The sequence below is a fragment of the Pangasianodon hypophthalmus genome, chromosome 3, assembly GCF_027358585.1.
Source record: "Pangasianodon hypophthalmus isolate fPanHyp1 chromosome 3, fPanHyp1.pri, whole genome shotgun sequence".
In the NCBI taxonomy this organism is placed as follows: domain Eukaryota; kingdom Metazoa; phylum Chordata; class Actinopteri; order Siluriformes; family Pangasiidae; genus Pangasianodon; species Pangasianodon hypophthalmus.
Genome location: NC_069712.1, coordinates 10,231,884 through 10,253,321, shown reverse-complemented (window position 1 = coordinate 10,253,321; position 21,438 = coordinate 10,231,884). Strand labels below are relative to the sequence as shown.

The 21,438-nt window shown below is 38.8% G+C and overlaps 1 protein-coding gene across 4 annotated transcripts in view; it reads right to left on the bottom strand.

Annotated features, from left to right (window-relative positions):
• Positions 1–153: 153 nt before the first annotated feature.
• The window catches only part of psda (pleckstrin and Sec7 domain containing a), a 34,893-nt gene continuing 13,608 nt past the window's right edge, over positions 154–21,438 (bottom strand). For all 4 annotated transcript variants that reach the window (XM_053232873.1, XM_053232874.1, XM_053232875.1 and 1 more), the window contains 10 exons: positions 21,192–21,304; positions 21,023–21,081; positions 20,794–20,883; positions 12,166–12,209; positions 7,966–8,156; positions 7,563–7,633; positions 6,920–7,077; positions 4,823–4,967; positions 3,462–3,605; positions 154–3,057 (listed from right to left, as the gene is read on the bottom strand). In XM_053232873.1, the coding sequence (XP_053088848.1) occupies positions 2,824–3,057; positions 3,462–3,605; positions 4,823–4,967; positions 6,920–7,077; positions 7,563–7,633; positions 7,966–8,156; positions 12,166–12,209; positions 20,794–20,883; positions 21,023–21,081; positions 21,192–21,304 (1,249 nt within the window). In that variant the 3' untranslated portion in view covers positions 154–2,823. The remainder of the gene's footprint in view (positions 3,058–3,461; positions 3,606–4,822; positions 4,968–6,919; positions 7,078–7,562; positions 7,634–7,965; positions 8,157–12,165; positions 12,210–20,793; positions 20,884–21,022; positions 21,082–21,191; positions 21,305–21,438) is intronic.

Genomic DNA, 21,438 nt, shown 5'->3' with positions numbered 1-21,438 from the left:
TATGCTAAATTGCCCCTAGGTATGAATGAATGCATTTGTGCATGGCGCCCTGCAATGGACTGGCATCCCATCTGGGGTGAATTCTCCCTCCTTGCGCCCAGTATGGATAGCCTCAGCATCATCCCGTGACCCTGACCAGCATAAAACAGTTACTGAAGTTGAATGAATGCTTACCTTTATTTGGGATTAAGGACTCACTCAGCCTTTAAATCTTAACTTATTATTGAATATTTGGCAGATAATGGGTTTATTAGATCTATGCCTCCAAAACATACAAATAATAGAGCATAATAGTTTTATTACTGAGCAGCTGAAACATAATACAGTATGTAAAATTACAAGCAAACACTGAACTAACAAAAAAAGTTACAGTATTAAAACATACAGTAGACCACTGTGGTGTAACTGGACTGCTCAGTGTTTCCTGTAAAAACACTGTAAAACTTTTAAGTCAAAACATTTTATCATAAACACACTCAACAATACATGAATTATAAATCTCAACAATATATAAATAAATCTAATGTCATTCAATTAAGCCTGCACAAACTACCCAAAGTGCAGTGGGGCATCACGATTTAAGTGCTATAGGTGGTGATTTAGGTCTTATGTTTGATGTGTATAAAGTCAGAATTAATATTGCGGGTGACAAATTAAAGGAAGAAACAACATAAAGTGTTTTAGTGAGGTGCTGGGCCACCATGAGCTGCCTAAACAGCTTCAGTGTACCTTGGCACACATTCTACAGGTCTCTGGAACTGTACTGGAGGGATGAAAACCATTCTTCCAAGATATATCATAGCTGTATAACACGTTGTCCCAAATTCTCACATACTGTAGGTGTTCAGTTGGGTTGAGATCTGGTTAGTGTGAAGGCCATAGTTTACACAGAGTACAATTTACATCATTTTCATCCTCATCAAACCATTCAGTGAGCCATTGTGCCCTGTGGGTGGGGTGACCACTTCCATCAGGAGAGAAATGATTCATCATTGGATAAAAGTGATCAGCCAGAAGAACTTTGTAATGATCTGAGGTGACTTTTTGCTTGAAGGGCACATGCGGACCCAAACCATGCCAGCAAAATGTCTACAGCATCACAGAGCCACTGTTTTTTCCTTTAATTCGTCCACCGCCTGTATATGTGTTTTCTCATTCATAAGATTGTAACTCTAACAGTCATTTTAGCTCTTTGTGACCTACCTGGTAACAGATTTTTACAATATATCGGATTCTTTAGTTCCTGCTATGATGAAAGCACATCATTAAGAAATACTTCACAGACATTCAGTCACATAAGTGTCTGCCTCAATAGCTGTGCTATTATTCCTTCAAGCTCAATATAAATAATTGTCCTCCAATCCAGCTGAGGTAATACAGGTTGTCTCTCCTCTACTGCCCCCTTCTGGCAGCAGAAATGTGGCATCACTGCAGTACTTGAAATGGGAGCCTGAGAAGGAAATGTCTTTGCCACACAATAAGGTCATCAGTAAAAACATATTCATTTTTTCATGATCTATTCTGTGTTTATCAGTCATCCACATTCACAGTCAGCATACACAGTGCACAATTCTCACATAAACACTAACGCAGAACATTGCTGGTGTCACCTGCTATGAGCACACGACACACCTTCCTCAAAACCTGGGGTTCTGAAATATTTTGCATCTCCTTTAACTGTGAATAAAAAAAACTGCATCTCTCAGCGTATATTTATTTTATAAATATCCAACATAATATACTGCATTTTGACTATTTATTGGGGCCACAGAGCTTTTTTATTCCTTTCCTCTGTCAGAACATATTTTTGTTAAATTTCCTTTTTATTTATTTATTTATTTTTTTAAATAATGTCAATGTGTCATTAGGTTCAAGCTGACATTATTCAGAAGCCTGCCTGTTTTTGAGTTACTGAGGTTTGGATTATAATCATTCAATTCAAGTGGCCAGTCAGACAAGCTAATATACTTCTTGGACCCCGGGGGTTCCCAAACCCCACTTTGAGAAGCATGGCTCTAGACTATGAATTTTTGCCAGCTGTAGTGTGCTTTCAGGTTTTAAAAAAAAAAATACAAAACATACAATACATATACTGGAAATGCAAAGAGGGTCTTTACAAACTGATTGTCTTTACATCACAAGCATGCTCAGAACTTGATTTCAAAAGATCTATACACATATACTATCCTATCCAAAGATATGTTCAAGCAAGAAAAAAAGGAAAAGAAAAAAAATTTTCTTCTAATAATCAAAAAAGGAAATTACCTCCCATGTGATAATGCAGGTGCTACCACGTAAGGTAGCAAAGAGGCTCAGATTTTTTGTCTCTGGCTTAGAACACTGGGTGAGAAAATAAATTTCCATTGTGGTGGATAGACTTGAACTTGGCTTGTGTGGGCATGTTGTTTGGGCGAAAAAAAAAAAAAGATACCAAAAAGATGCACAAAAAGCTTTAAGTAGCCTATGCCTTCTATACAGCATATAGGTTAAGCTAAGAGAAGTATAAAGCCGGGCTAAAAAGGTAATAAAGATAAAGGGAGGATGGCTATATTCACACTCCTCTGCTCTCTGTAGGCCTGTTTTGCATTCTCTGGCCACAAAAACATGCTTTCATGAGGAAGCGAGGTGACTAATCATACCCAGCTTCGATCTTCGCTTACGATCACATCCTCCAGCACTGCTCGAGCTGAGTGCACGACGTGTGCGACCACTGCAGTGTAGTGCACAAACTGCCATTTTTTCCTCATATCGATGCTCTTCTCAGCCCTTCAATCTGGATCAGGAGCACCATAAAGCAGCTATCAAGTGCCCTGGATAGTGGACTCACTGTTTCACGGCTGGCTTGTGTCTCTGGCTCTCACTTCGGCTGCTCTTCTTACTTCTGGAACTGCAGCTGCTGGCGCTGGCGTGGCTGGTGTCATGTGCCAGCGTGGGGCTGGAGCTGGTCCGCTGCAGAGTGCCATCAGCAAACAAACGGGTCTCGAACGCCGTCAGATCTGACTCACCCATGCGAATCTTCGCTCTCAGTAACATGGCGTACGTCCCATAGCGAGTTTTCTAAAAGATGAATGGACAAATTTATTTAGAGTTTTCGAATGTTTGTTGAGAATTGGAACTATTTGAGATCTTGGTCATGAAGTAAAACAACTAAAGCTTATAGAAAGCTAAGCGAATTAGACAAACATGACACGTGTCAGCTGTGGATAATCTCACCTGGGTACTGTCAACTTGTACCTAAGAACTGCTGCCGTAATCATAAAGACTGTCCTGTGCTCATCCCAGGACTCCTATTCACAGTTTGCTCATACTTTACATCATTTCAACACACTTAGTACTCTCTGCCTTTTCTCTTTACACCTGCATACTGTAACGATTTATAATCCCACTATCCGGCATCACCCAGAAGAGGACGGGTTCCCTCCTGAGCTTTAAATTAAATCCTCTCCAGCAGGAAGCCTCACCTCAAACTCCAGGTACTCCTCCCGCTGCTTGGCCTCTTCTTGCTCCTTCCCTTTGGGCTTGCGCTCCTGAGGAACAGAACGCAGCTCCTGCAGCTCAGAGGAGACGGATCTGAAGCGCATTTCATGAGATTTCGCCTGCTCCTCCTAAAAAGAGAGGTACCAGAGAATAAGGGAAAATCATCAGGTATTTTTGCCCACACTAATAATTCAATAATAACAACCAATCAGCCTAAAATCATTCACATATACATCTAAATCATAACCATCAGACTGAGATCAAGCCAAGGTAGATGATAATCTGTTAATAATCTGTTACATGATCTGGTCAGAGGGCGATGATTCATTTTCTATTAACAATTGTGCTGGCTGCCATACAAGTCACAGATTTAAATTAATGCTTAAATGTGTTATTAAATGTGTTATCATTTCTATAGTAAAAACTTACTAACAACTTAGTAACTAGTAAATTACTAACAATGTAATAACAACTGCTCCACATAAACGATTTTTTGAAAAACGTTTGTAATCGTTGAAATTATGAAGTTTTCTGTCATAAGATGTTTATTTAGAATTTTTGGAAGGAGCCTCCAGTGTTAGTGAAAAAGTCAGAGGTAAAGCTGTAACTAAGTTTTCCAAAATGGAAAAGTCTTCAGGATAGAGAACTTTGCAGTTTCTTGCCAACATGACAAACTGCATTTTTTTGTCAACAAAAGAGAAAGAAAAAGAGGCTGGCAAGGGAACAACTCTTCTTAGCTGTTATAACGTAAGTGATAACAGGAATTAACTATAAATGAATAAAATGCATGACGTGTCGTTCGTAAATAAAATATTATTAGTGTTGGCAAACTGCAGTGATATAAGAGGAATAAGACACTCTGGTATGATTACAGAAACTTTGGTGTAGCAACAATAACTCGGCTTCATTGATATAAAGGTATGTCCCATCTTGTTTCATTTCTAAATGCAAAATCTGACTAATTTTATAGTCAGAAATATTTGTGTACATTCTATGAATAGGCATTTGGGTCTCAGTGTACATAAGTTCAGGAAGTAATTAAAAAAATTAATTTAAATATAAATACAAATAACTAATAATTTGAAGCAGAATGCTGTGGGACACAAATGTTTCTTGCGTTACTTATTTTGCCGAGAACAGCAATATTTATCATTTAAAATTTGCTAAAAACACAAGGAAGGCAGCTGAACTCCTGGCTAATATGATGAACTAATGTATGAACACTTCTTTCAAAATGTGTCAACTTGACAAATTTACACACATTTCCTGATAGGTGGGTTGGTGGCTGGGGAGAATAAAATATTAAAAGAAGTTAATAGATGAGGGACACAAGAATGTTACGTACCTGGGACAGTTTGGTGGCGGAGCCCGGTAGAAGAGGCCGGCTAAACTTCTTCTGTGAGCCGATGGCTGCTGGGAAGGGAGGGGCGGAGAACATGGCTGCCACTGTGTTGATGCGCGTGATCCAGGACTGCATCTGCTCCGCATTGCTGAGAGAGAAAAGAGAGCAGCTCACAGGGAATGAAGACAAGATAAGTTCTGCATTGACTCCAGGTTGTGATGACAGATGGGTTATGTTGTATGGACTGTTTTATTTTAAGCAATATAATAAATATGAACTGACATGAATGTAGCACAGCAGAGTTCAAAAGTAAACCTGGAAAGTATGTAACACATTCAACTCAAGCCTGAGGAGGATATTTTCCACTGAAGCTGGGTTTACTGAAAGTTCGACACATTACACTGAGAGTTCAACATATCTTGTGTGAAAGTGGTTTTCTACCCAGAAAGCAGATCTTTAAGCCCCTTAAGTACAGTGAGCCGGGGTTTGCTTACAATGCACTGGGGTGTGATCTTTTCCCAGGGCCATCTGTCAAAAAGTATAATTAGGTCAACTTGTCATATTATTTCCTGTTCCAATTTTTAAAGTCAGTGTGTTTGCAAATCTACAGTATGCATATAATATCAGGTTACAGAACTCTGCGGCGTTTTCATATACACGATTTCACAGAACTGAAGCGGAGTTACTTTAACGCCATGACTTTCATGGTGCGAGTGCTTGAACTCAGAGCTAACACAAAACTCAGGTCTCATGCCAGCCTGCATGTATAAAAAATATCCTCAAAGGGTCATATGCAGGTGTTGCTGCATGATGGCATGCATCACACACAGGAATAGTGGCTGGTCATTATGGTGTGAAGCTTGGTAATGGGACCAAACATGCTTTAATAAAAGCAAGAAAGATACAGACCAACTGTACGGTTGCACATTTTGCAAATGTGCATGACTTTTTAATGAAGTGCAATTATTTCACAGTTCAGAAGAAACTCTTCTTTGTGAAAACACACCTACTTTGACACTCTCCCATGAATGAACTCTAAATCAGCAGGGGCAAACCTATAAATGTGTAACTTTAAGAATGTTGCACTACAAACAGGTATTGGGAAGTTAAAAGATGCACAAGACCAAAACAAATATAAATTGAAGCTATCTTGCTGGCCAGGAACCTGAAAGTACACACGTGTATATTTCTGAGTGTGCATGACTACGTTTCTCACGAATAGCAATGTGTGCACGAGTGTTTCTGTAGATTTATCTAGGCCAGACTCTCAGGCTGGAGAGGATTCGTTCCCCTGAGAGCCACATGACAGAACATCCATCTGGGTGGAGCTCTCTGACGAGGCCACTATGAGCTCTGCATTTAATCAACACCCAGAAGTCAGGGCACTGAGCGTGTACGTGTATGTTGTGTGTGTGTGTGTGTGTGTGTGTGTGCATCATTTGGAATGACCAATAAGCCAACAATGTCTTTCCCAAAAAAAGAAAATACTCTTTATTTTCACAGTTTGTCATGTTACAGAGAAGCCGTAAAGCCCTCTATCCTGAAGAGTGTCCTGTGTCAGAAAACCTGAAGTTACAACTTTACCTCTGACTGTTACAAAGCACTGCCACTGGAGGCTACTTCACAGAAAACTTCACTATCAATGATTATATACTTATTTTTTAGATTAGCCATACAAGTCCCTGTGAAATAGCTGTTACTATAGAAATGATCACGTGTTCGATTCAGCTCATTAATATAAACCTTGAGGCTGGCACTACTGTCAGAGCTGCTGTTACAGAAAATTAATCAACACTTTCTGACCAACCAGAATTAAGAATTCAACAGTGCTATGGTATAAATTACTTCAATATACTTTGAAAGTTTTGAAAATCCATTCTTTTTCCCAGCCAGCAGTTCCCCTGCACCATGGTTTCAATAATACTGATCTAAGGGATAAATCACTCTGCATTTTACCTTGAGCATATTTTATAGGATATCTCCTGAAGCAATACAGGTTTTGCACTTCTTACTGGAAGTCATATTTGTGCAGGAGAATAACTACACAGTATCAGCTTAATAAAAAAAAGGTCGTTTATGCACACATGGTGGAAGACTTACGGGGCCTGGAAGAGGAAGACCCTCCAGTCAGCAGTGCGCAGGTAAAACACGTTGGGTCTCTTGCTGTAGTCTGCTGCCTTCATAGCTAGAGAGTGGTGGATGGACACAGCGTTCTTCAGATCCTCATCAGACAGCTGCTTATGAGTGCCATATTCACTCTGAAAGCCAATCAGAGCAGAGAAAGATGTGAGCATTAAGGACAGAGACATGTCAGCAGAATTTGTTCTTCTGTATTGCTTCAGTGGTCGATCCTTGGATAAAAATACTTAAACTTTGGTAAGACATTCTCTAATGTCTGTGTAATTATAAAACCTATTTTAGTAACATTAAGAAAATATGTGGAGACAAATTCCTTTTTCATGTTTAGAGTTTGATGAGGATATAGATTTCAAAATAATCTGCAAGATACAGTCACATTTGAAATGTTCAATGTTTTTTTTTCAAATGTTTTTGAGAATAAAATTAAAAGTCCAACTGCATTTGGACCTCCATTATAAGTGAGATTCAAGTTCGCAGTTTTTTTGCACTTTATTTTTTTTTTTAAAGTAATTGCAAATACACTACAGATGCAGTGGATTAGGATTAAGTTATTATTAAAATTAATATTAAATAAAAGTCCTGGAGTGAAAGGTGTTAAGGTTACCTTTTGCAAATAAAGGACCAGTCCTTTCAAGATGGCATAAAATGTCTTCCATCCTCTCTTACCTCGAGGCGCTGTGAGAATAAATTGTTATAATTAAAAGAGAAAATGCAAAAATTTTCTATATATATTTTCTCTCTCTCTCTCTCTCTCTCTCTCTCTCTCTATATATATATATATATATATATATATATATTTATTTTTTTTTCTATATATATATATATATACACACACACACACACACACACATATATATAATCTGCATTAGTAATACCCATGTTATAATTGGGGGAGATAATCATACTCCTTCACACAAGAAAAAACAGATTCCTCATTTCCTACATTATTATTAATTCTGTGATGCATGCATGATGATGAAAAGTCATGGCAGAGGAGATCAACATACTCCTCTTGCCATCGGGGTCGGCGTGAACTTTGCGTACGAGGAAGCCTTTCTTGTAGACCTGAGCGTTGGACTGCTGAGCCAGAGACACTAGAGGAGCCCCGCCACTAGTAATCCTCTTCAGAGTGTGGGACGCAGAGTCTGTCCTGCTATCAGCCAGCTCCGACACAGACTTACGCACTTCCTCTTCATCACTGTGGGGAAACGAACACACACACACACACACACACACACAAAGGAATGTGACCACTTGCTGGGCCTATTCTGACTACGAGCCTGATTATAACAAACACAGTGGACCAGTTCTCTCTTCTTTCACACTTCAGCTGGAGTTTTAGAATACTACAATTCCAGCAAATTTATATAATCTCCATCTATAACATCTCTATTAATATTTCACTGATCATTCAGACTGTTACTGTATCCATATAGAAAATTGGACAAATATGATTATTAATCCTATTTGTAGACATTTAGTACTCAGTTCAAGTGTAAAACTGTCTTGTTCTGTTTGATAAAACTTTCATTTAAACTTCAGTAATTAAGTATCTATAAGAAAGTAATTTACATATTAAAAGTAGTTTACATATTAAGAATCAATGATTAATTAATGACCAATAAACAAATATTGTATAAAGTGTAAAATGCATTTTATATAATGGATTAATATTTAAGTTTCAGTTTAAAACTTTTATGAAAGTTTCCGTATTTAAGCACAATTTTATTTGTAAATTATTGGTTAAATGACTTCTTAGAAATTCATAGAAATGCAGTGCAAAAAACAAAGATCTCAAGCATGAATACCTTGAATGTACTTGAATTTGTTTAATATTTATCATTAGAAGAATATGATTAAACAAATGGATGAGTATTAAGCCCATTTTTAGACTTTTATCACATATTTACTGCTAATTTCAAATATAAAATTGTCTTGGTCTTTGGCAGAAATTTTGGTAACACTTTAATTAAATGTTTGCTTATAAACAATTTATAAGAAAGTAATACATAGTTTGCACATTAAAGATTAATGAATAATTACTGAGCAATTAATGAATATTTGTATAAAGTTTAAAATACATTTTAAATAAAGTATTACTGTTTAGGTATCAATTTTAAAACTTTGTACAAAAAAAAGTTAGCTGACCTTTTAATATTTGTTTTCAAACTGTTTAATTAACGTAGTTACAAATGTTTAAGTAGTTATTATAAAAGAGACATTGTAAGCTAGTAGTTCTGCAAGAGAAATATAACACTTTCTAATAGCTGCTTAGATAATAGTGAACTACTCTAAACAAACTTACTGAGTTATTAATTAGTATTTCCTTAATAGTTAATAGTAAATGAAGTATTCATTCTTTCCTACGGAGGCCATGCAAATTATCTATGAGTTATGGAACAGTATTCTAACGTGTCACCAAATATTTGTAATAGGGAAACTTTAATTTGTAGTTTATACATCATTTCTGATATAAAGAATTACACTGAACCTTCAGTTAAAGTGTTACCAACAATTTGGCTTAATAATTTTGCATTTATCATAATGCTATATGATATTGGAAAGCCTTCAGGAAATTTTAAAGCCATTTTTATTCACATGAACTTTATGATTTTGGAAACTTCAAGTAGCCCAAAAAGAGCAAGAGCTTCTTTTCTCATGCACCAATTTTCAGCAACATTCTGCGTCATATTAATGAGAAATTCACAGAGAAGTAGTAGCGAAAACAAAAGTTGGCTTCAAGGTTATCCACTAGCACTACTATCAGTGGGCAGATGAATGGCATTGTGGGTAATACTGGAAACCAGTAACCAAAGTGAAAATACACCAATATGGGGTGGATGTCCTTTAAGACACTGCATAATCAAATCCAGAAACCTTAGATCCCAGCATCTTTATTTTTGAGAATAAAAGACAGCTCATTTGTTTGTTGGAGTCCCAACATAATTCATTTAAGGACTCCTACTGATACCAAAACCAGATCTAAAATCAGATTCAAAACTGAACATGCCCAAGATAACACCTACAACAGCAATGGGCTGCTTTTCCTTTAATCTGATAATTCAGGTGGAGCTGTGAGCCCTCGTTCTAACTGAGAAATAAAAAAAAATATTCTTTTTAAAAGTACTGTCTTAGCATGTGGGTAGTGTAGTGTTGGACCTCCCAAGCCCAAACATTCATCCCTCAGAGCCACACAGGCACCCAACAAGAGCCTTAATAAGAACCCATTAAGGTTTACAATATTCCTAAATGTTCGAAATACATAACGTTGTATTTAGCTGTTTATCAAAAAATCTCAAGTGGTGTTCAAAATAGTTGTTTTTAATTTTCTGACCCTTAAGATGCGCATACTCCCACATAGCAACAAAAACATGGCAATATTAAGCAGTATTAACTCCCACATAGCCTACAAAAACATGGCAAAAATCTGTACATCATCGTCTTCACATGCATGGCATCAGACATGCAGACACAAAATACAGATATTCCTAAACTGACACAAGTACGCCGAGTTAATGTGAAGGGACTATTATGCAGAGAGTCACACAAATCCATAAATGTCATTCTGATTTACCAATTAAAAACAAGTCATGATCAAGTGATCTTCATTTAATATTGTGTTTGTACCGGGAAATGCATTATACTGAAAAACTTTAAGCAAAATTATATGAATAATATTCATATAATATTATTATATGAATAATATTCATATAATTTGAATAATCACTTATTATGGCATGGATAGTCCGAATGATACTGTACATTTTAGATAGATAGATAGATAGATAGATAGATAGATAGATAGATAGATAGATAGATAGATCCCCAAGGGGAAATTTGCAGATTTTTTTTATCCATTTATAGTTACGTGTAATGTTGTGGAATGTCTGCAGAAAAAGTTAGTTCCTGTTATCACCTGTGTTATAGCAGCTATAATTAGTTTTTCTCTCACCAACTTCTCTTTTTTCTCTCCCTTGACGTTAATAAGACCAAAAAAAAATGCAGCTTGTCATATTACTGAGAAACCACAAAAGGGCAAAGCTCTCTGTCCTGACAGAAAACCTACAAATATTCTAAATAAACATCTTCTCACAGAAAAAGTTCAACAATTAAAATCTATTTTTAAATCTGTTTATGTGGAGTGGCCACCATACAAGTCCCTGTGTATGATGTTAATATTGAAATGTTAATGTATTTGAACGAGTATGTCAAATAAACCTTGCAGTCAGAGCTACGGTCAGACTAGTGCTGTTATAGAAAATTAATCAACACCTTCTGACCACTTGTTATTGTTCTTTTAATGTGAAAAGTGTGTTTTTTCTCATGCACATTAACAGCAGCATGCCATTTCTGGCATTGCTAAATAAATAAAACATCCATTTTGGTGGTCAAGCCCTTAACAGCTAAAGTCCAACACCATTTCCTTCCAGCAGGTCAGCACAACACACCCTAAAGGACGCCTGAGGCCTGTACCTTTAAATATCCCTCCCTCTCTCTCTCAAACTGGTACGTAGTCTTTGCCTCCCAAATGGTAATGCTCTCATCTGTTGCTTAGTAACTGCTAGACTCCCTGCCAGGATCTGAGAGAGCGAGTACAAGAGAAGCAGAGTTATTGAGAGTGAGTGAGCGCGAGAGAGAAAGAGAGATGAAAGGAGTGCAGCTGAATGAAAGAGAATAGAAGAAGAGACACAGCCAACTCTCTCCTCCCTCGTTCACAACACACTAACAACAGCGCTAAAGCCCTCGAGGAGGCAAACGGCCCAGCACGCTTGCCCTCTTGCTCTGCGTGAGTGTGTAGCAGTGCAGTCACAAATGTGCATTAGGCAGAGAGAGATTTCGACCTGTAATTACACTGATGCAACTAGGGAGCTGTAGCCATGGCAACAGAGTTCAGGAAGCCAAAGTCTAAATCAGGGGCCAGGGCATCACGTGGCTTTGCCCAGGTTAGAAACACATGAGCTCACCGCAGCACGCACACCTCGACCTGCTGGAGCAATGCCTCACCACCTTCCACACAGCCTCTCGTGTTTTAATCAGTGTTAGAGCTTCATTACTGCATCTCGCTGAGCATGAATATTTAGGACAAGAACTAGAGAAGCCTGCTCTTATGCATGCTCATCATCTTAAGTATGACTGAGAAGTAAGAGAGAATAGATGACTGAAATAGCCTCTGGACAATACATGAAAGGAGAAAATGCTGAACTCACATTGTCCACTGCAGCTTCTCATTCTTGATGGAGTTATAGAGTGCCTGCGAAGGACAGAAGAAGAAACTTGTCAAAAAATGTTTAACGGTTCATCACAGATAGAAATGTTCATATGTAAGATGGGTAGTATTGTTGAGAAGTAATAATCTTAGTAGACTATATGTAATATTGCATAACCAGAGATTTAAAAATATACAAACTGAAACAAAACATTTTAAAAGACATTTAAGGGAAGCATGGTGACACAGTGGGTAGCACTGCTGCCTCACAGCTCCACGGTCCCCAGTTCAATCCTGCACATCTGTGATCTGTGTAGAGTTTTACAAGTTCTATCTGTGTGCACATGAATTTCCTCTGGGCTCTTCAGTTTTCCTCCCACTTCCCAAAACATGCAGGTGGGTTGGCAACTCTAAATGACCCCCAGGTGTGAATGAGTGTGTAAATGTGTGTGCTTGGTGCCCTGCGTTATACTGGCATCACATTCAGGGTGCTTTCCCACATCAGTGTTACTGGAATGAAATTAAAAAATTAAAGCCACCAAGTAGAAGCTAAAGTTTCTCAATTGAGACTAAGAACTTGATGTAGTATTATTCACCCATCCACTAGGCTTGTGCTCCATCTAATAATAAATACTCAGCAAGGAGACATACCTTCTCCTTCTTCTTGCGTGTTTGAGGATGGTTTTGGCCATCCTGCACTTTGCCCAGCAGATCAGGAAAGGCTAGGGGCCTGAGAGAGCGCGACCGTGGTGCTTTGGTGTAACGGAACGGCTCCATGACGCTAAAGTCCCGGCCACATCGCACTGAGCACAGAGACCGTGAGCGCAGCCGGCCAGCCGAGTGGATACTGTTCACACCAATCATTTTGAAATTTTGAAAGCTCACAGATAACACTGAAGTTTAGACACAGCTCTCATGAGTGAAAACTTCTAAAGAAGAATGGGAGCTCCTTTTTCAGCGTGGCTCACTTAGAAATCCGAGGTGAGAAGGCCTCAGAACCTCTCTGGAGACTCCAGCTCTTTGAATACAGTTTTATTGATTATGCATGAAGAAAAAACAGTGAGACCAAACCTGCGAGATCCATCACAGGACAAACTTTCTTTTCTTTTCTGAGCAAAAGCATCAAGAAATTGAGGACAAAGAAGGAAATGGAGGTGCCAATATCCTGCTGACTCCCTGTTTTATAACACACGTGAATCCTCATAGTGATGCCACGTACATGCACAGCTGACAACGCACAAAGCTGACACACTTGCAGGTTTGATACAAATTAAAGCAGACAGAGTACGGTGACATTGCACAACAAAAGAGAAAAGCAAACATGCACACATGTCCAAGTGAAAACGACCAAAAAGTGCAGCAAAAGAGTGAGACCTCAACTCCTGCCTCTACTCATAACGGCATCCCAGAACTCGCTGTGACGTCATAGCCGCTCCCCCCTTCGGGACAGGGAAAGAGACATCAAAAGAGAGACGGCAAGGCATAGAAAGAGGACAGGCACTGCGGGAGAGAACGTAGGCACAAAGCGATGATTTGGTTGCTCTGTAGTGGCATTGCAGGTTTCCTCTATATCACCCTCTTTCTGTCTTTTCCTCCATAGTGCTCCTGAACTGTGCATTTGTATCCTTCTGTATGCACCGTATTTCCTTCCTTTATCCAAGTTCTCTCACTTTTTGTTGCAATCTCTTTATCACTTCTTCTCTCATGCACACTGGAGCCTGATATTGTGTGCATAGAAAGAACCAGAACACGCTTCACATCCCAGCCTTTTTTTTTTTTCTTGTATCCTCTGGTTTCCTCTCCTTCCAGTCTCTTTCTTCCTCTGCGGTGCAGATAGAAAACGGACTGAATTGCACTGAGAAGGAGATCTGATGTGGGAGGAGTGCTCACCCTCCCTCTCCCATTCTCACACTCTCCCAACATATTCTTCTCTCTGCCTGGCCAACAAATCACAGGTCTCAGAACTGCTCTAGTCCCGCCTTCTAGTGAATGTCAATCAGAGCTGAGTCCTGGCTTCCCCAACACAGTGCATCATACAGCAGCACCACAATTAACCTGTTGCTCTTCCCCTGTGCATGAAATTACTTTGCATCAAATTCAGTTGAATGAATCTTTCATTCACAGCAGGTTGACAAAAGCTGCTCCTGTGCTACGTGAGCACGTTCAAGGATACGACACAGGAATAGGTTCATGATGTAATTAGGACAATGGGTCCACAGCACTGACATAAATAGAGATACTAGCATAAATGTGGATGCATATATTTCCTCCTCTCTCCCCATCAGTCTGTCGCTTGTCTCTTTGACCTCTCTCTCTCCCCCTTTTTTTCTTTTCTCTCTCTGATAGTTCAGGGACACTGGGTACTCTGCAGGCTCTATGAATCTCGCCTTAGTCAACTGTGACCTGCTTCTCTGTGTTCCCCATCATCCAGCTGGCAGGAAGCATGCTGCTCTCCCCCCCACCACCACATGAGCACCAGTTCTCAGCATGGCAAAGTGCAGAATCAGAGCCATTCATTCATTCATTCATTCATTCATCTTTTAGTAAGTACTTTATCCTGATCCAAAGCCTATCCTTGGAAGGGATGCCAATCCACTGCAGGGCACCATGCACACACACACACACACACACACACACACACACACACACACACACACATTCATACACTCATTCACACCTAGGACTAATTAAGCATAGTCAATCCACCTGCATTCATGTTTTTAGATGTGGGAGGAAACCAGAGAACCTGAAGGAAAACTACTCAGACATTAATCCGAGCTTAGGATTCAACCAAGGACACTACTATCTGTGCATTGAACGTTTTGAATGCACACCTTCCAGCCAATCAGAATCAAGTATTCAAACAGACCATGGTATGTGTGTGTGTGTGTGTGTGTGTGTATAGATAGATAGATAGATAGATAGATAGATAGATAGATATAGACTTAGTTCTGAGGACAGAATAAAAGTTGCAGAGCTTTTGTCTGAATAAACATTGAATATTTGTGTAATGTACTTGCAATAGGCACTCAAGTTCTTCCTTTTAGTCGCTATTTTCTACTATTAGATTCTCATGTTATTGCAGAAAAACAAAAATCTAATTGATTAACATTTGCTTTTTTAAGCTTAGTTTTAAGGGAATATTTCTAGCTTTTGCTTATTTTGTATTTGATTTTAGTTGAAAGCTTTAGTTATAGTTATTGTTATAACAACCCTGGCAGGTACACTATACCACAGAAGTATTAGCACCCTTCATGAAAATGAGCAAAAATAACTATAACTATACAAAAATAATAACATTCAGTAAGTGATATTTTGATCTCAAACATACATGATTATTTTATTTTATTTTATTTTAAAGTAGTTCTATTGAGAATGATTTTTTAAAAATAGTCAACAATCATCAACAGTTTCCCCTGATGCTGATTTCATGTAATCGCTCTAGCTCATTTTTATGAATGGTGCCAATAATTCTAGAGGGAACTGTCATGCAATAAAATATAGTATGTAATACTAAACTATAATAATCAGGTAAATACAATGAGGTAAAGATGATTCAAATGCTGTAGTAAAGATATATCTCAATTCCAAACCTGTGAAAAATAAAAATATAAAAATCTCAGCTCACTATTAGTAACATATGGAGCTGAATCTTTATGTTTATGAAATGCATTTTAAAGCCAGAGCAGTGGCGAGAACGCCTGCTTAGCTGTCAGTGTGGGCAGTGTGATAATGTGGTACAGCTCTCGACTCATATTTGCATATCCTCCACAACCTCAATCCAGGAGACAGAAAAATTACACTTCACACGCAATAAGGTGTGGCAGGAAAACAATTTGTAGTTTGGAAGAGGTGATAAAGGGAGGGAGGGGGAGACAGAGGAAGCTAGAGATGGAGATGGAGAGATTTGCAATGCCTTTATGGCAACACCATGACAAAAGGCTCATCTCAGCAGGAGGCAGCCAAATTCCCATCTGCTACAATCCTCTGTCCTCCCTTCCTCCCTCTTTTCACTGAGCCACTCACTGAAATCAGAAGCCTCGCAGTCCCTCTATACTGAGCTCCACACCAACGCAAAGCTTCACCTGTTGCCTCATGAACATCTCAGCACATCTCTTTCCTACCCTCCACACTAGCCATACTGGAAATTAGGAGTTATATGAATGGACGAGATCAAGAGAGAAGAAGTGATCCTATTTTTTTCTATATGAAACTGATATCATAGCTCTGTGTGTAATTTAGTACCTGATACTGATTTGATGCTGACATCATCTTAGTAACTGGGCAACTCTCTACAAGATTCTGTTGCCAAGTTACATGAAACATCAGCGGAGTGAAGGTGGTGTGCTTTAAGATAGTTTGCATCCTATATTTGCATCCTACGTTAGATTCAATGCCAGATCTTTGTCATGTCAGTAGTAAATCAATAAATCAGTGAATCAGATTGAAAAAAAGTAATGTGCAAAACAATGTATTTCAGAGAGAAAAAGAAAGAGAGACAGTGAAAGAGAGGCACAGAGAGAGCTCAGTAAACGAAGAAGAGAGGTGTCAAGCTGAGTGGCAGAATGTTCCAGAGAGCACTCAGTACTCAGTGCATCAGTGTCAGTGCCACAGGCAGGTCCTGTACACACACCATGTACACAGAGAAGAGCAAAGAAACAGATGAGAAAAACAAGGAAGGACAGAAAAGAAAAAGGCATATGTGATATAAAAATATATTGAAAAAGGTGAGTATAGAGGATTATGTACAGCGTATCAGAGAGCATTTCTACACATTATACGATGAAACAATGTAGAAGATGGGAGATAGTTTAAGAGCATGAAGGGTGAGGTGGGAGAGTAGTGCCCTATTCGGACTGGATTTATTTTACATAGGGAGATGCGATAATGTAATTATTGATTTTACTCCGGCCAGAATCTGTCAGGTCAGTACTTTTTTTTTTTTTTACAGACATCATGTTCTTGTGCCTGGAAAGATTACACCGTCTTTTACCTAGTATAAAAGACCAGCAGAAATAACCCCAGGTAAAATTTTTCCCTTCTGAATTGACACACTATATGGCCAAAATTATTCGGTCACCTGACCATCACACCCATATATGGGCCTTCCCCAAACTGTTGGCACAAATTTGGAAGCACAGAATTGTCTGAAATGAAGCATGTTCCAGCATGGCAATGCCCCTGTGCACAAAGCAATGTCCATACAGTCATAGTTTGCCAAGGTTGGAGTGGGAGAACTCGAGTGGTCGAGTGCAAAGAACCCTGACTTTAACCCTACTGAACACCTTTGGGATGAATTGGAACGCTGACTGTGCACCAGGTCTTCTGACATCAGTGCCTGATCTCACTAATGCTATTGTGGCTGAATGAGCACAAATCCCCACTGCCACACTCCAAGATCTAGTGGAAGACTTGCCAGAAGAGTGGATGTTATTATAACAGCAAAGGGGGACTGAATCTATAATGGAAAGTTCAACAAGCACATATGGGTGTGTCCACATACATCTGGCAATATAGTGTATGTTGGTTAAGATTACATTATATCCAGCAGGAAAAGAAGTTTTGCACTTTTTATTCTGTATAAAAACACACCAAGAAGAACTCTTTTCTAATATCTTCCATCAAAACCAAACAGAAACCATGTTTAGAGCACAGAAGAATAAAATATAAGTGACGTTTAAAAGGACTTTAGAGAAGTGTCACTTTTTGGTAAATTATTGAGCACAGATATAACCAGTGTGCATGTTATGGCCTACTAATGATCAAGCACAACTTGCACAGCAAGCACTTATAATAAATGTCAAAACAGATTCTATTAAAGATATGAGGTGTAGTACACCTGGTACTTTAAATGTGACAACCATGCATATATCATGAAGTCACTCCCATGTCTGTGACTTATACAGAGATCATTTATCCCGTGTGAATTGAAGATAATCACTACAGACATCCTCTGGCAGCATTACTTAACAGACATATGTCAGGACAAAAGAGGGGGCGGAAGGTGTTGGTGTTTCAGAGGGATGGTGTTTCAAAGCGAATGTGTGGGAGACAGAAAAAAAGAGTTGTTTGGTGGATATGGCGGGGGCCCACTGTGATTTAAAAACCCAGCACGACCAGAGTGGTTCAGGTGCGGTCATGACGTGCCTATTCTTTTTGTTCACTGATCTCGGTAATCCTGCTGGAGTGATAAAAATAGACTGCCTATTTCACAAGCACACTTGAACACAGAAGGTTCAATGCCACCGACTCAAACAAATCCTCTACTGTGCAGATTGCAGATCCCAACATATCACACTCTTATTGTGTATTTATAATTAGGCTGTGCTTGAAAGAGGTGGGAATCACCACACAGAACAATTGCATCACCCACTTATCAGCACAATTGCTCTTTCAAGCATCTAATTCAAAACTTTAACAGCCTGTCATCATTACTGTACTGATGATGCTACAATCAAAACAAAACTGGTCCAATTACTGATCACACATTGGTTATTTAATGTGCCTTATGTACCATTTGATATTTTAACATTCTTTATACACTATGTAAAGCACTTTGAGCTTTTTTAAACTGAAAATGAAATGTGCTATATAATAAAGATTATTATTGTATTATAAAAATTACTTATTTATCCCATCCACTTTCAAGGTCCACTGAAGTCTATGGAAAAATTAGAAAGCTATTAAGCTGTGAGGTTCTATATTCTAACTACTGCATCTTCAAAATCATAGCATCAAATCACTGACCATCACTGCAAACTGAGATCATTATCTTCCCTGTAGCAGATTGCATCTTAAACAGCCACCCACACCGGCTTCACTACACACATGCTATCAGATTAATCACACCCTCAGCTTCTGCACGTTCTTTATCAAGTCACCTTCCTTTTGCTAGGTTCAACTATTATTATACTGTGTATACTGTGTTTTACATATTGCATTCTGCATGTGAACATACAGTAAATGCGTCACGTCATTCAATGATGATCATTGCTTTAGTCATTAAGCCAAGAGAAGGACATTGCTAACATTACCCCATTTCAATGCAAATTTTAATTTGTCTACCACTTTGTCACCACAGTACACATTGTCACAAAGCAGCTTTACAGAAATCTGGATGCAGACTGAGATTCCTAATGAGCAAGCCAGAGGCAACAGTGTAATCTCCCTGAGATGACAGGAGAAAGAAAAAGGGCTTGAAATGGAACCCATCCTCTTCTGGGTGTCACAGGATAGTGGGATTCTAAATCATTACTGTATACAGGTTTAGAAGACTAAAGGCATGTATTGAAAGGATGTTTGTATGAGCATCATAGGCATTAGTTCTTAGGTACAAGTCTATGGTATCCAGGTGAGATTATCCACTGAAGAATCTGTATCCACTGGAGACTTGATCATAAACTGTTGTTAGAAGTGCAGATCTTTAGGGTATCTGTGTGTGACCATCTATAACAGCAGAAACTTTATCACAAATGCAAAATCTCCAAGCAGAGCTAGTTTTTTCATATTGCATGACAGCTAAGAACCTGGAAGGATGAAGGCTAATGTGTATTTCCTCTGAAACATATAAAGCCAACACAAGAGGAATTCTATTGCACTGCCAATTTAAGTCATGATAAAAAAAAAAGACAGCCACTACAAATCATCCAGATAACTTCCAAAAAGATGCCAGTAAGTGAACTGGTGTGTATTTCAACCTCACCCTAAACCAGTGTTCTTGAGATAGGATCCGGATCCACCAAGACCCTGACCAGAACAAAGCAGTTGCTGAAGATAAATTAATAAATGAGTTTAAGATTTGTGTAGGAAATAAAGAAAAAGAACCAAAACTGTAATGTAACCGTAATGACTGACATACAATATACAATAGTATGTTCACAGAAAATGAATTTACCTTCAGCCATCATAACACCACCATCACAACACGCACACAAATAAACTTAATACGTTTGCACATTTGAATTCCTAGACTCCGAGCCACTGTGTTACTTTACATACAGCATCAAACCAACACAAGGATAATTACTGGCATTTCCAAAAAACTTTTCCTTTCAAGCTCCTATTATAATCAATAACACAAACACCAGCCACGCATACTACCAATAAATCGGAAGGAACACACACACACAAGAGGTTTCTTCCTGTGCCGTGTTTACTTCACCTGTCTTCCATATCTAAATTTACAAAGCCCCTCTAAATCAATGTGTCCCTTCTACACCAGTGTATTACAGTTAATCATAGTTAATCCACAGTAGCTCGAGGAGTGAATGTAAAACTTTGTTGGGGGAAAGAGAGAGAAGTTAGCAGTTCTGTGCTTCTCAGGCTTTGCCCTATAAGGCTGAATAGAAGATCTAGGAGTGGACTATGCCAGACTGAGATGATATGGTTTTCTCCCATCTCATTTGTGTTATTACACAATTCACAGTTGATTGTGTGTAGAAATCATGGAAATCAAAATATTTACAAATCAGAGTCGTGATATGACAGTTTGTGTAACAGTTGGGAACAGTGTAAACAGAGAAAGGGAACACATACAGCTGTCCTTGTAGCAGTGTGAAAAGTGAAGTGCGTCTCTTTGTGTGTGTGTGTGTGTGTGTGTGTGTGTGTGTGTGTATTTGCATCTACCCACCTTGAGCAGATCTTTGGGGAAATCCTGCCCATCATTTAACCCCTCCAGGTTGCCTATGAACTGCACACATGACATCCTCTTCCCCACATTCTGAGCAGAACAGAGAGATAGGAAGCTTTAAAACAGTTTGACGCATTTATAGTTTCTGGGTCATACCTCTCCTAGTGCTGAGTGCAAAAGACCTTATCACAAATTATAATCATCATGCAGTGTGATTGCTCATACTCACATGGCCATGAAGGTCTGTGTTCAGCAGCATCAGAGCGCAGGTCAGAGTGTGGACGCTGTCTGCAACACAGACACACAGCGTAAGCAACAGAGCTATCTGGTGGCAAGATCATGGTGTTACAGTCTCAATGTCAGTGAGCTATTACACCCACACAGCACGTGTGATTTACCTTCATTTGGTATAGTGTTGGGGTTGCACTGGAGGTATCTTCTGGAGAAATGGGACAGCACTCGTTCTCTCTCCTGCGTCTCACCCATAAGAGCAAACTCTCTCAGAAAAACTCTAGGGAACAGAGACTTATCATCATATATACAGATCAATGTATAGGACTAAATAGTACAAGATTAAGTGCATTTCTTTATAAACATCTAGACATGAGTTGCCATTACTTCACGACAGTATTTTCTAACAGTCTA